This window comes from Macrobrachium rosenbergii, chromosome 46 (assembly GCF_040412425.1).
Source record: "Macrobrachium rosenbergii isolate ZJJX-2024 chromosome 46, ASM4041242v1, whole genome shotgun sequence".
Taxonomy (NCBI): Eukaryota; Metazoa; Arthropoda; class Malacostraca; order Decapoda; family Palaemonidae; genus Macrobrachium; species Macrobrachium rosenbergii.
Genome location: NC_089786.1, coordinates 16,324,776 through 16,340,074, shown reverse-complemented (window position 1 = coordinate 16,340,074; position 15,299 = coordinate 16,324,776). Strand labels below are relative to the sequence as shown.

The window sequence follows — 15,299 nt, the reverse complement described above, 5'->3', positions numbered from 1 at the left end:
CTTTTTTTATCTTTGGTGGCCACTTTGGAAATATGGTGTTCATATGGTGGCCATATTGGAAAGATGGGTTCACTTTATCTCTTCAGGACAGTAAGAATGCCAAAATACAAATTATCAATCATTATATGGACAGTATGCAACTTTTATAAGCTTATGAAATGAAAATATTTGAAATATACAGCAAATTTGCCGCCATTTTGGAAAAGTGTCAGCCATCTTGGAAATAGCCAAGTATTGAGGTGGCCAGAAGTTGATTTTGATTTATGGGGATAATAAGAGTTCTCATGCCAAATCTGTTGCTTGTATCACCATTTGACTTTTTTCCTATTATTCCGCTCCACTACCAGTCTTCCTCTTGCTCTCCCACCAGGCACCTCCATCTGCATCACTCCTCCCTACATGTCTCATCCCTTCTCATCACATGGCCATACCACTGCAGTCTTCTTTCCTGGGCCTTCTTTGATTGTTCTACGACTCTAGAAGTTCCTCTTATTCTTTCATTTTGATCCTGTCCATTTTTGTTACTCTACACATCCACTTAAGCATTTTCATCTCTACCACATCCAATTTCTTCTCTTACACTCTCTTTACCGGCCATGTTTCTGCTCCATACATCAAAGCTGGTCTCACTACTGCCTTATACACTCTCCCTTTAACCTTTATGTTGATTCTACGGTCGCACAAGACACCTGACATTTTTCTCCAATTTTTTCATCCAGCCTGCACTCTGTGTTATTTCTACATCCAAGTTTCTATCACCAGCAACTGTTGAACCAAGATACCTAAATTTTTCTACTTGGTTTGGCTTTGTCCCTTCTGTACTAACCTCGGAGTCTTGATCTTCATTAAAACTTAGGTATTCAGTCTTCTTCCTGCTGATCTTTAATCCTCTGTCTTCCACCACCTTCCTCCATTGCTCTAGTTTTGACTTCACTATCCCTCTGTTGGTGCTGCATAACATCATGTCATCAGCAAACAACATGCACCAGGGGGCTTGATCTCTTATTCCATGAGATAGCACATCCATTATCAGGTCGAAAAGATATGGACTTCAAGCAGATCCCTGGTGTGAACCAACTCTGACTGGTTAACCCAACACTGCTTCTAACTTGTGTTTTTGCTCCTTCCTACCTATCTTAAACCAACCTCACTTACTTCTCCAGTGTTCCCTTTACTCGCATACACCTCCAGACCTCTTGGCGTGTGACTCTATCATGTGCCTCTTCCAGATCTATGAATACTATGTGCAACCCTTTCTGCTTTTCCCAGTGTTTTTCCATCATCTGTCGGAGGGCAAACACTGCATCTGTCATTCCTCTTCCTGGCATGAAACCAAACTGTTCTTCACCTACAGTTGTTTCTTCTCTAATTCTTTGATCCATTATACTTTCCCAGATTTTCATGGTGTGAGACATTAGCTTTGTTCCTCTGTAGTTTGCACAATCCTGGATGTCACCCTTCTCTTTATAGATAGGCACGATAAAGCTTTCTCTCCATTCTTTTGGTATCTTTCCCTGACTGTGTATTTTCTTCGCCAGGTCCCACAGCATGTCCATTCCTTCTTCTCCCAGGCTCTTCCACACCTCTGCAGGAATTCCATCTGGTCCTATTGCTTTACCATTTTTCATCTTCTTTAGTACCTTCTTTACTTCCTTCCTGCTAATAGTATGTGTCATACCAAGGTTCTGGAATCCATCTTCACAGGATTTTCCAGGATTTTCTTCATTTAACAGGTGTTCATAATATTCTTTCCACCTCTTCTTTATCTGATCCTCGTTGCATAAAACCACTCCATTCCCATCCTTAACCTGTTTTATATGGGAGTAGTCTTTGGTGTTCTTGTCCCTCGACTTTGCAATTCTGTGAATTTTTCTCTCCCCCTCAGGTGTTTCCAGCTCATCTTACATGCCATCTAATTCTCTTGCCTTTTCTTGTGCAGTTGCCTTCTTTATTTGCTTCTTATGTCTTTGGTATCTCTCCTTATGGTCTTGCTGTCCATACTTTTCCCAGATCTTTTTTGCATCTTTTTTGGGTTTCACCACCTCTTTCACTTCATCATTCCACCACCTCATCTTTGAAATATATTATATATCGGAAAATATAACTGAAAGCTCATTAACTTATTTGACATTGCATTTGTGGTAATTTTTGACCAAGTATATGTACACATAAAACCCGATTGTTAGTCATATATAATATATATATATATATATATATATATATATATATATATATATATATATATATATATATATATATATATATATATATATATATATATATATATATATATATATATATGTTTGCTATTTGGGCATATTTTCTCTCCTATGTTGAAGTCAGTGGCATTATTTGCAGAGACTATCTTTGTAATTAGACTTTGACTCGGTCTATACTTTTCCTCTTCAGGTAAGCTTCTCAGATATAAAGAAAGATTATTCACATTTACTGCAATTTACTTCTTATAGTTGACAGACCGTTTCCTCGGCTATTGGCGGCATCTTCAGGCCTAAATTACACATTGACTTAAACAACTTTTATTTCAACATGCAGACTTGAGAGCTAATCTTTAGATATAAAATATAACTTCATTCTCTCACTCATGGTCCGTGTAGCAGCAAAAGCAGTTCTGGTACTCTGTATGACATGCCCAATGCTGTGGCATGCAACAGAGGGTATGAGCGAGGGCACCATGTCCATCTCTGGATAATAGTTTTGACCTGCTCCATTGTTGGTATTTTCTGTTGTATTCTGGAGTACTCTGTTGCTCATTTCTTCCACCGGATTCTCACGGATGTGTTGTGGTTTCCTTGAAGAAGTGAGGATGAAGTCTATGTTTCTTTGCATGTTTAAAGACAATCTATGGAACCAGGCTTCTCTGTAAACAATCTTTGTACTGTCTAATAATTTTTGCAATGTTGGTTTATGGTTGTGGGTGTTTACATGATGTTGGAATATTACCCTTGGTTACAGCGGGCTTGCAATAGTCTTTGCAAAATGGTAGTGATGTAGCATATCCCTTTGGTACATTTACATTCATATACCACATTGATTGACTACCACATCTCTTCACGGGGGGGAAGGAGACGCTCCCATTTTGATTTGTAGGCGTGGCACCATTGGCAGTTATCCTTTTCATGGTCTTGACCCCCATCCTTAAACTGGCTCTGCTCATGTAGAGCTCGAACATGTTAGGCAGCACCTTACTAACAATGGTTATGACACTAAACTAATTGAAAGTTGCGTACAAAAACTGTTGGACACATATGCCAGCACCTCACCAGGAAACCTCACATTATGCTATAGAATGCTATAGAATGGCATACCAAGACCATGAAAAGGATAATAATTGCCAACAGTGCCATCCCTACAAATCATAATGAAAGTGTCTCCTTACAAGTCTACTGCCCCAGGTCAGCACCCTGTAATGCGGAATAGCACTGCCCCCCCATGGAGAGATGTTGGAGTCGACAAATAAGGTGTATAGATTTAAGTGTACAGAAGGGACTTGTCAAGCCCTCTGTAATTGGTACATAGATCGCACCTCTACCACTCTACAAAGACGATTGCAAGCCCACTGCAACCAAGGGGCAATGTTCCAACTCATGCAAACACCCATGACCGTAAACCAACATTGCAAAAATTATTAGAAGGCACAGAGATCATGCATAAAGAAGCCCAGTTCCACAGATTGCAAATAGCAGCAGCCATAAGTATAAATCAACAACATCCTCCATTAAACATGCAAGAGAAATTAGACTTCATCTTCACTTCTTCAAGGAAACCACAAAACGTCTGTGTGCATTCGGAAGAAAAAACAAGCAACAGAATACTCCCGAGTAGGACAGAAGATACCGACAATGGAGCAGATCACAACTGTGATCACAACTGTTGGCCCTCTGTTGCATGTCGTGGCATAGGGCGTGTCCTGCAGAGCACCAGAACTGCCCTTGCTGCTGCATGGACTACAAGCGAGAGAATGAGACCTGCTGACCAATAGAAATTCATGGCATGTATGGAACAGAAAAGGGCCAGATCTGATTGATGACAGATTGAGGGGACATTGTTAATTCAAGGCTGCTTATGGAAATGTCTGTTTAGGATGTGAGATGGGAAATGAAAATGTTAGAGAATGGGAAAGCTCTAGAAGTTGATAGGCTTTCATGTTAGGTGATGCAGTTAGGAGTAAAAATATGAGTGGCTGTCCAGGTTGTGTAAGGTATATGAAGAAGAAGGGAAGGTTCTATGAGAACGAAGGAGAGTAACAGTTGCACCAAGTGAGACACATAACACTGATTGATATGGTAAGGATAGTGTATATTTAGAAGGGAGACGGCTGGATTAAGTGCATATTTTGTAATAAATGTGAGAGTGAAAGAAAAAATATGACATACATGGATCTGAAAAGAAAGATTATGATTAGAGGGTTAAAGTCTGATATGGCATGTGTTGTGGATGTTTGTGCAGATAATCATTTGTACAAAGCAATTAAAACTTGATATGATGTAGCCGAGTTTGTGGTAGGGTATAATGATAGGTGAGTGGGTTAGAGGTGAGGGTGGGTCATGGCTCCTTGTGTATTTAATATATCTGAAAGCCCAAGAGGTGTAAGTACATATTTATAAGATTAGAAATGGGGTCAAGACTGGAATGTGGAGTAACTGATGCATGCAGAACATACTGTATTAGTAAAGTGACAGTGCAGATGAAGCCACAGAGACTGGTGAAAGGCTTTCAAGTGTTTGGAAGGAAAAACTATCAACAGTGAACTTAAGCACTTGTAGGGTTTTGAAGGTAACGGATACTAAGAAGATGGATGTTGGATGAAAGGACAATGCTGGTTCAGGTAGGCATCTGGGAGTTGACGGCAGGGATAATGACAGTATAAAAGAAGGCATGAATGACAGAATAACTGAAGGAAAAAAGAATAAGGACTATCTGGAAAAGTCTGATTAATGTTATGGTAGTAAAATTTTTAAATACAATGGATTGTTCAGTTGCTCAACAATTTGTTATACTCAGTTAATTTGGCATTCATAATTCTCCTCAGACTTTCTTTTATACTACAATATATATGAAGGTGTGTATTAAACAAAGCATTACCTTCTACAGGGAAGGAGCAGATCAGTATACATACGGCAACTCTCAGCCCAACTACGCAGGTGATTACGGTACCACTTACAATAACTACTACTACCAAGAAAACAACCCCGCAGAGGATGATGACTTTGATTATCCAGACACATATGCATACGAAAAGCAGGCGCCCTATCAGCCTTATGATAACATCTATCCTGAAGGGGAAATAGATGATACCACTGAGTTTCAGGCTGCTTATGGTGAATATAATAACTACATAAGAACAGAGGTGGGTATGCTTTATGTACTTATTTGAGATGAATAAATGTTTCTGTGTTGTGCTCATAATTGGTTATAGTGAAACTTCAAGAAATTAGTACCTTGTATCTCCAAGCATATGCAATGCTTGTTGTTTTGATTTTTCTTTCATTTCATTTTCTAAGTAAATGATGGACATGGAAAGCTGAGCATGCTTTTGATTTGTCAGCTGCATCTCTTTCTTTACTGAAAGAAATATTTCCTATCATGGTGGTACTTTATGTAATATAATTTGAACTCAGAATTGCCTCAAAGTTTATAATGTTTTTTTTTTTTTTGCAATTTCAGCCCAATTATCAGCAAGACAACCTTGCTGTAAGTGGTGAACTAGGAGGAATTACTGACTATACCGAAAACTTCCTTGGATACGAAGGCGCTACAAGACCAGTTGTGTACAGGCAAGGAGCTCACCTAGCACCAGAGGGAGAGTTTGGAGAAATCACAGAAACAAAGGACAATTACAGAGAACTTTATGCTGAAAGACCATATGCTCTAAGGCAAGGTACTCATTTAGTCACAGAAGGAAAATTCAAGGACAGAACTGAATACAACAAAGAGTACTACCAAAAAGCATCTGAAAGACCTCTGAAGCAGAAATATGCTGATAATCTCAGGCAAGAGGGTGATTTGGATGATGTCACAGAAACTCAATATCAACATCGTCAGTTTGATGCCCAACGTCCAGTTATCCAGAGACATGGAGCTCATCTAGCTCCTGAAGGAAAGTTCAAGGACAGAACTGAATACAACAAAGAGTACTACCAAAAAGCATCTGAAAGACCTCTGAAGCAGAAATATCCTGATAATCTCCGGCAAGAGGGTGATTTGGATGACGTCACAGAAACTCATGAGCAACATCGTCAGTTTGATGCCCAGCGTCCAATTGTCCAGAGACACGGAGCACATTTAGCTCCTGAAGGGGACTTTGGTGAGATCACTGAAACACATGACAAGCATCGTCAGTTTGTTGCTGAGCGCCCAGTTGTCCAGAGACATGGAGCAAATCTAATACCTGAAGGGGACTTTGGTGAGATCACAGAGACACATGACAAACATCGGCAGTTTTATAGCCAAAGACCAGAAATACAAAGACACGGAACCAATCTAAAAACAGAAGGAGATCTTCAAAAGGATACTGTATACGAAACAGATTTTGCCAATAAAGGTGCAGCAAAAAAGAGAAGTGGCAGAAAAAAGGCTGATAACCTCAAACAAGAGGGGGATCTAGAAGAAGTTACAGAAACTCATGAAAAACATCGAGAATTCTATGCTGAGAGACCAGTTGTACAACGGCACGGTACTAATCTGTCAACAGAAGGTGATTTTATAAAAGATACAGAATACGAGAAGGAATACGCTAAGAAAGATTCTAAGAAAAGAGGAACCTACAAGAAGTCAGATAACCTAAAGCAGCAAGGAGATTTTGGAGAAGTTACTGAAACTCATGATAAGCACCGGCAGTTTGACAGCCAGAGGCCAGAAATACAAAGACACGGAGCTCACCTGAAAACAGAAGGGGATCTTCAAAAGGATACTGTTTATGAAACAGATTTTGCCAATAAAGGTGCAGCAAAAAAGAGAAGTGCCAGAAAGAAGTCTGATAACCTGAAACAACAGGGAGATCTAGAAGAGGTTACAGAAACTCACGACAAGCACCGTGAATTCTATGCTGAGAGACCAGTTGTACAACGGCACGGTACTAATCTGTCAACAGAAGGCGATTTTATAAAAGATACAGAATACGAGAAGGAATACGCTAAGAAAGATTCTAAGAAAAGAGGAGCTTATAAGAAGTCAGACAATCTAAAGCAACAAGGAGATTTTGGAGAAGTTACTGAAACACACGATAAACACCGGCAGTTTGAAAGCCAGAGACCAGAAATCCAAAGACACGGAACTAACCTAAAAACAGAAGGGGATCTTCTGAAGGACACTGTTTATGAAACAGACTTTGCCAATAAAGGTGCAGCAAAAAAGAGAAGTGCCAGAAAAAAGGCTGATAACCTCAAACAAGAGGGGGATCTAGAAGAGGTTACAGAAACTCATGAAAAACATCGAGAATTCTATGCTGAGAGACCAGTCGTACAGCGGCACGGTACTAATCTGTCAACAGAAGGTGATTTTATAAAAGATACAGAATACGAGAAGGAATACGCTAAGAAAGATTCTAAGAAAAGAGGAGCTTACAAGAAGTCAGACAATCTAAAGCAACAAGGAGATTTTGGAGAAGTTACTGAAACACACGATAAACACCGGCAGTTTGACAGCCAGAGACCAGAAATACAAAGACACGGAGCTCACCTAAAAACAGAAGGAGATCTTCAAAAGGACACTGTTTATGAGACAGACTTTGCCAACAAAGGTGCAGCAAAAAAGAGAAGTGCCAGAAAGAAGTCTGATAACCTGAAACAACAGGGAGATCTAGAAGAGGTTACAGAAACTCATGACAAGCACCGTGAATTCAATGCTGAGAGACCGGTTGTACAGCGTCACGGTGCTAATCTGTCAACAGAAGGCGATTTTTTAAAAGATACAGAATACGAGAAGGAATACGCTAAGAAAGATTCCAAGAAACGGACACTCATAAAAAAAAACGACAATCTTAAACAACAGGGGCGCCTAGAGGATACTACTGAAACTCACGACAAGCACCGTGAATTCTATGCTGAGAGACCCGTTGTACAGCGTCACGGTACTAATCTGTCAACAGAAGGTGATTTTTTAAAAGATACAGAATATGAGAAGGAATACGCTAAGAAAGATTCTAAGAAACGGACACCCATAAAAAAAAACGACAATCTTAAACAACAGGGGCGCCTAGAAGATACTACTGAAACTCACGATAAGCATCGCCAGTTTGTTAGCCAGAGACCAGAAATACAAAGACACGGAACTAACTTAAAAACAGAAGGAGATCTTCAAAAGGACACTGTTTATGAGACAGACTTTGCTGATAAAGGTGCAGCAAAAAAGAGAAGTGCCAGAAAGAAGTCTGATAACCTGAAACAACAGGGAGATCTAGAAGAGGTTACAGAAACTCACGACAAGCACCGTGAATTCTATGCTGAGAGACCAGTCGTACAGCGGCACGGTACTAATCTGTCAACAGAAGGTGATTTTTTAAAAGATACAGAATACGAGAAGGAATACGCTAAGAAAGATTCCAAGAAACGGACACCCATAAAAAAAAACGACAATCTTAAACAACAAGGGAACCTAGAGGATACTACTGAAACTCACGATAAGCATCGGCAGTTTGTTAGCCAGAGACCAGAAATACAAAGACACGGAACTAACTTAAAAACAGAAGGAGATCTTCAAAAGGATACTGTTTACGAAACAGACTTTGCCAATAAAGGTGCAGCTAAAAAGAGAAGTGCCAGAAAAAAGGCTGATAACCTCAGACAAGAGGGGAATCTAGAAGAGGTTACAGAAACTCACGACAAGCACCGTGAATTCTATGCTGAGAGACCAGTCGTACAGCGGCACGGTACTAATCTGTCAACAGAAGGTGATTTTTTAAAAGATACAGAATACGAGAAGGAATACGCTAAGAAAGATTCCAAGAAACGGACACCCAAAAAAAAAAACGACAACCTTAAACAACAGGGGAACCTAGAGGATACTACTGAAACTCATGATAAGCACAAGAAGTTTGAGTCAGAAAGGCCCGTAGTCCAAAGACATGGTAGTAATTTAACCACCGAAGGAGATTTGCAAAAGGACACAGTATATGAAAAAGAATTTGGTGCCAAAGTGGGAAAGAAGAGAAGTGGAAAAAAAAAACCCTGATAATCTGAAGCAGGTAGGAGATTTTAGTAATAAAACTGAGGTACGAGATAAGTTTGAATATAAATCTTCAAAACCTCCTGAGAAAAAAAAGGCTGAAGATAATCTTCGACAGCAAGGAAAATTTACAGATAAAACAGAGGTCAAAGATAAGTTCAAGGGTCAGCAGGCTGAGAAGCGTAAAGCTAAACGATTAAGTGGAAATCTTAAAAGTGAAGGTAAATTTGGTGAAATAAGTGAGGTTAAAGACAAATACCAACCAACTGATCCTTCTAGACCTGAACGTAAGAGAGGAAAAACAAACCTCCTCCTTGAAGGACAGACTGAAGGTGAATCAGAATATAATGCCATGTTCCACCTGTTTGGAGGCCAGAACCGTTACTCCTACCGAATTTCTGACAATTTGAAGCCGGAGGGGACTTTTGGAGAGACAAGTGAACTCCATGATAAGTACAGACAATTTAGTGTAGAACGCCCTGTTATCTGGCGTCAGTCAACAAATCTAAAACCAGAAGGGCAATTTGGGGAATCGTCTGAGTTTCGTGACAGATATAGGGAGTTTAGAGCTGAACGGCCTGTTGTAAAGAAGATGGGTTCAAATCTACGTCCAGAAGGAGATTTTGGTGAACTGAGTGAAGTCAGAGATAAATACAGAGAGCTTGAAACTCATCGTAGTATTGCCCCAAAGCATGAGGCCACCATGAAACCTGAAGGTCAGTTTGGAGAAATATCTGAGATTCGTGACAAATATAGACAGTTTGAGCCCCAACGAATGGTGGCTCCCAAGCATGGTGCCAACTTAAAACCTGAAGGAAATTTTGGTGGAGTTTCAGAACTGCATGACCAATTTAGAAGTCTGAAAGCAGAAAGAAATATTGCAAAACGTCATTCTGCAAAACTGAAACCTGAAGGTCAGTTTGTAACTAATACTGAAGCTAGAGACAATTATGTCAGTCTAGAAACCCAGCGCAATGTAGCTAAACCAATAAAGGACCAATTAAGACCAGAAGGTCAGTTTGGCGAGATAACAGAAATCAAAGACAAATATAAACAGATGGAGGTTCAAAGAAATATTGCAAAACGGCACTCAGCAAATCTAAAACCAGAGGGCAATTTCGGAGAAACATCAGAGGCACGGGATAAATACAAAGAACTAGAAACTCAAAGAAACATAGCGAAGCCGATCAATGATAAGCTTAAGACAGAAGGACAGTTTGGAGGTATAACAGAAGCAAAAGACAAATATACAGAGCTTCAGCGACAAAGGAACATTGCCAAAAAGCACTCTGCAAATCTTCGGCCAGAGGGTGACTTTGGTGAAACTTCAGAATTACATGATAAATTTAAACCATTAGACTCTCAAAGAAATATTGCAAAGAAGCATTCAGCAAATCTAAGACCAGAGGGAAGGTTTGGTGAAGTAAGTGAGGCTCGTGATAAGTATAAGGAGTTACCATCTCAAAGGAACATTGCTAAACCTGTCGGTGATATGCTGAAACCCGAAGGAGAATTTGGGGAAATAACAGAGGTGAAAGATAGTTATAGGGAATTAGAGCGGCAAAGGAATATTGCAAAGAGGCATTCTGCTAACCTGAAGCCTGAAGGAAAGTTTGGGGAGGTAACAGAGGCTCATGATAAGTACAAAGAACTGCCCTTCCAGAGGAATATTGCAAAACCCATCAGTGACATGTTAAAACCTGAAGGTGAATTCGGAGAAATTACAGAAGTAAAAGACAGTTACAGAGAACTAGAGCGTCAAAGAAATATTGCAAAGAAACACTCAGCCAACCTAAGGCCCGAAGGTCAGTTTGGTGAGACGACAGAAGTGCGAGATAAGTACAGACAACTAGAAGTTCAGAGGAACATTGCCAAACGTCACAGTGCTAAGCTGAAGCCTGAAGGGAATTTTGGTGAGACTTCAGAATTGCATGACAGTTACAGAAACTTAAATCCACAAAGAAACATTGCCAAGAAACATGAAGATAAGCTGAAACCTGAAGGGAATTTTGGTGAGACTTCAGAATTGCATGACAGTTACAGAAACTTAAATCCACAAAGAAACATTGCCAAGAAACATGAAGATAAGCTGAAACCTGAAGGAGAATTTGGAGAAATAACAGAAATCAAGGATAAATACAAACCTCTCGACTCTCAGAGAAACATTGCAAGACGCCACAGTGCATCACTAAAGCCGGAGGGAACATTCGGTGAAATAACGGAGGTCAAGGATAAATACAAAACCTTTGACAGTCGACGTCCCAAAGTAGAGAAGAAGAACCAAGATAATCTTTGGGAAGAAGGTATCAGAATACCTGTTAAAGGTAACACAGAATCAACTTCAAACTACACAGAGTTTAGCAACCTTCGTGCCCTTGATTTAAGAGTACCGCCTAAGTACACATATAATGTCACAGCTGTTAAAGTTGCATGAGCTATTTAAAATTACTGATGCCAGAGAATCTAGTGTAATTTTTGTAAAACCCAGTTAAGATATCTAAGCAAGCAATTTTATACTAATGCAACTGTAGCAGTCCTTAGAACTAGCTCATTTAACACAGATTTACCATAATAAGTGAATTTTATGACTGTCGTTTTGATATTTCCTAGATATAACACCCTCTGCCTTATTGTAGTGAATAAGCTTTTTGAGATACTCTGTTATTGAAGAAAGTGACTTTATTCTTGAAGAAAGTGCTACATTTTACAACATTTTTAGTCTTTCATTATAGAAGGAACATGTTTTCAGCATCTGGCCATGAGTCTTACATCTATTCTGCATAAAATGTGTATATGAACATATAAATTTGATATCCAGGACCTTGGAAAGGCTAAAAATTCACATTTTGCATTAGTACCCTAAGTCACCTACTTTTACTTTGAGTAGGAACTCAACTCGGAGTGGGGCCTCTATTATAGACTTGGACTTCAGATTGCTACACATTTTTAAGAATGTGATCATAGCAAAATTGTCATTCATTTATATATATCATATACTATATCATGAGTAGAGTTAACTTTTCATGTCGTCATTTATATTAATTGTAAGTTTATTCTATATATTCTTATGAAGTATATCAGCTTATTCCAGACATACTATATTTTATCATTTATTTTATGTGGTTTGCTCATTTAGGCATTTTTTCAGTGATTTCCAGCCTTATTAGTACTAAGGGACGTATAAATACAATTGTTTAATTATTTCTAAAGTCCCTCTGCTGGGATTCCTTGCAATATTATCAAATGACAATGTTTGTTAAGGAATCCAAAATATCCAATACGAAGGAGAAAAGGGCATACAAAGAGCATTGTTGTCAAAGCAAACATGTCAGATATAAAGGAATTACAGTATTTACTTTATTACCTTTTGAATCCATTGCTTCTTCATGTGAGTGAGATATGGTAATTTAAAGATTCCTTTTAGCTTGTACTGAGAGTGCCTAAACCTTCATCCTCAATAACCCCATATATAGTGCTAACTTTAAACAGTCTGTAAAATGGCTTGTGGTAATGAAAGCCAACCGGATGGTAAGAACATGATGAAATTACTCAATGGTCTCTCTATGCCCTATTTCTCTTTACTGTGGATCAGGCGCACGTGCGTCTAGACGCTTGCTAGTCTAGTTGCTCCGTTGCTGTTTAGCTGTGCTATGTGTATTTTAACTGCTGTTACTTGTAATTAGATATTTATCCTGTTATATCATTAATGTTGAAGTCTATTCAGAAATATTTTAACTATGGAATTTGCATTTCATTCACTATCTGTCTTAACTATGTTGGAATTTACAAAGCTGTGACTTCTCTAATTGTTGCTGATAATAATTTTATGTTCGGCTTTGTCGATGAGTGCCTCAGTGACTATTAATAACTATTAACAATGGTATCAGTGACCATACTAGGACTGAACATAGCTGCACCAGCACTGCTATTGGCATCTTAGCCAGTGGTCTCAGTAAGTTCACAAGTGAAAAACACCACTTTTGGTACTGACTTCACAAGTAATGACTGAATCCTATCCTACTGATGAAGCCACTGGTATTTCCCGTAACGATAATGTTCATGAACCAGCAAGTACCTGTACCGCTAATTATCTCATCCTCTCCTTTGTTAGTAATGTCAGCTTATTCCTTCAGTGCTTGAAGTCAAGCTTTACCCTTTGATATTGAGATTTTACTAGATGCTTTGAATAGGATGCCAATATTCTTTTGCTTTGGAACCAACAAACCACAGATACCAGCATCAAAGTAGTAGCCATTTACAGGGAATTGTACAAGAGTTTATATATATACATAATAATGGACAGAGTTTTCAATATAGCATAACCATATTCCTTGGGTGCACTGTATATATATATATATATATATATATATATATATATATATATATATATATATATACATATATATATACAGTATATACACGCACACACACATATAAATATATATATTTACATTTACATATATATAATAAAAGATATTCCCTTGCTTGTAATGAATGCATATAGATGAATGTGTCGTGAATTCTTTCCATTCTGGCAATAAAATAGTTTCGAGGGAAAAGACCGTGACTATTATTTCAGATCCTGTAATATATAGATCTAGTAAGTATATTATATAGTATATTATGAATGTTTAGTTCCGTAGTTGTAAGCTGGCAATGAACTGTGACTCTGTACTGCGGGAAAGTCATTTTTTATTTCGAAGTTTTGGAAGAAAAGGTAGGCTACCATTTGTCTGGATGTCTGTGTAGTTTTGTTTGTTTTAATATTCTTTGTTTTTCAGTAATGCTACAATAAACCGTAGGGGATTTTGGCTGAATGGAAGGACTATCAGTTACTAACTTTTAGTTTTCCTGACTTGTATTGCTAGTTTTCGGTGTTATAATTTGTTAATCTCTCTGATATTTTACGTTAAATTTTCTTTCTGAATTTCTTGCTTTCCGTTTTTCCACATATGGACATCCTTTTCTGGTGGGAGCTTGCCTTGCTAGCTAACAGCCTTTGTAACTTGACTGGAGTAAACGTTTACTTTATTGTTTAATGACAAGACTTCAGAGTCTTTGCAAACACGTATTCAGTATTTCAGACATACTGAAAATACCATTTCATTTCCTCCGGCAAAAGCACCCATCCCTTTAGATGTATTCGAATGGACGCACCTCTTTGACTATTTCTCCATTGTGGATGCGTTTTTCACTGAGCCTTAAAACTCGAAACATTGTGGCTGAAGACATTCTTCCGTCTCATTTGCGATTCGAATTCACGAGGATTTTACGAGCCAGGTTCATCGTTCATCACTCCCGTCGTGGTCGGATCCCTTCTTTTTCCTCGCCTTTTTCTTTGATAATTCAGGCGTGGAATTGGTAAGACATTTAACTGGCCAGACTATTGACCTCCAAATTACACAAATATAGTATCATACAGCCTCAGGTTTTTCACATAAAAATTGCAGACTTTTGCACGTTCCCAGAGACCTTTGGATAAGAGAGCACATTTATACACGTCCTCAGGATGTATTTTTTCATACAGCGGTGGCATATTTTTGGACTCCCTCCGAGACCTTCGCAAGAAAATGTATATTTTTACCTGCCTATATCAGAGCGTCTCCGTATTTCTCGTGGAAAAGCTATTCAGATTTAGGTCACATCAGTAATGCATAGGACGAAGTTTATCGACTTCGGTCTCATTTTCGTGATACAGGTCAGAGTTAGACATAGAGAGAAATAGAATAGATGTTCTTATAACTGTTGTTTTCTATAACATCAGCGAGACAGGGAGCAGGAAGTGTCTTTTAGGAGGGGGTTACATAGAAGACGCATAGTGTAAGCTAGTACATAAACTCCAAAATAGTTTGTTTATTATTTCAATATACGTATAATGCTAAAATGGCTTCCCATTATCTAATTTATATAAGAATGTGTCTGCAAATATATAAGAGACTGCTCTCTCTCTCTCGTTCTGTATGCCTTGATAATGAGAGAGGAAGGGTATGCATTCCCTCATTCTGTATTCTATAACAACTGAGAGAAAGCGAGAAAGAGAGAGAGAGAGAAAGTGGGGCTAAACATAGAAAACGAGCAGCACCTGTCTGTGTGTGAGAGAAACAGGTCTCTTCTTT

At 38.7% G+C, this 15,299-nt stretch overlaps 1 protein-coding gene across 1 annotated transcript in view; it reads left to right on the top strand.

Moving 5' to 3' along the window:
* LOC136830248 (trichohyalin-like) overlaps window positions 1–11,752 on the top strand; it is a 209,860-nt gene extending 198,108 nt beyond the window's left edge. The window contains 3 exon segments of the mRNA XM_067089606.1: window positions 5,113–5,368; window positions 5,686–9,159; window positions 9,161–11,752. Coding sequence (XP_066945707.1) covers window positions 5,113–5,368; window positions 5,686–9,159; window positions 9,161–11,617 — 6,187 coding nt within the window. The 3' untranslated portion in view covers window positions 11,618–11,752.
* Window positions 11,753–15,299: the final 3,547 nt, after the last annotated feature.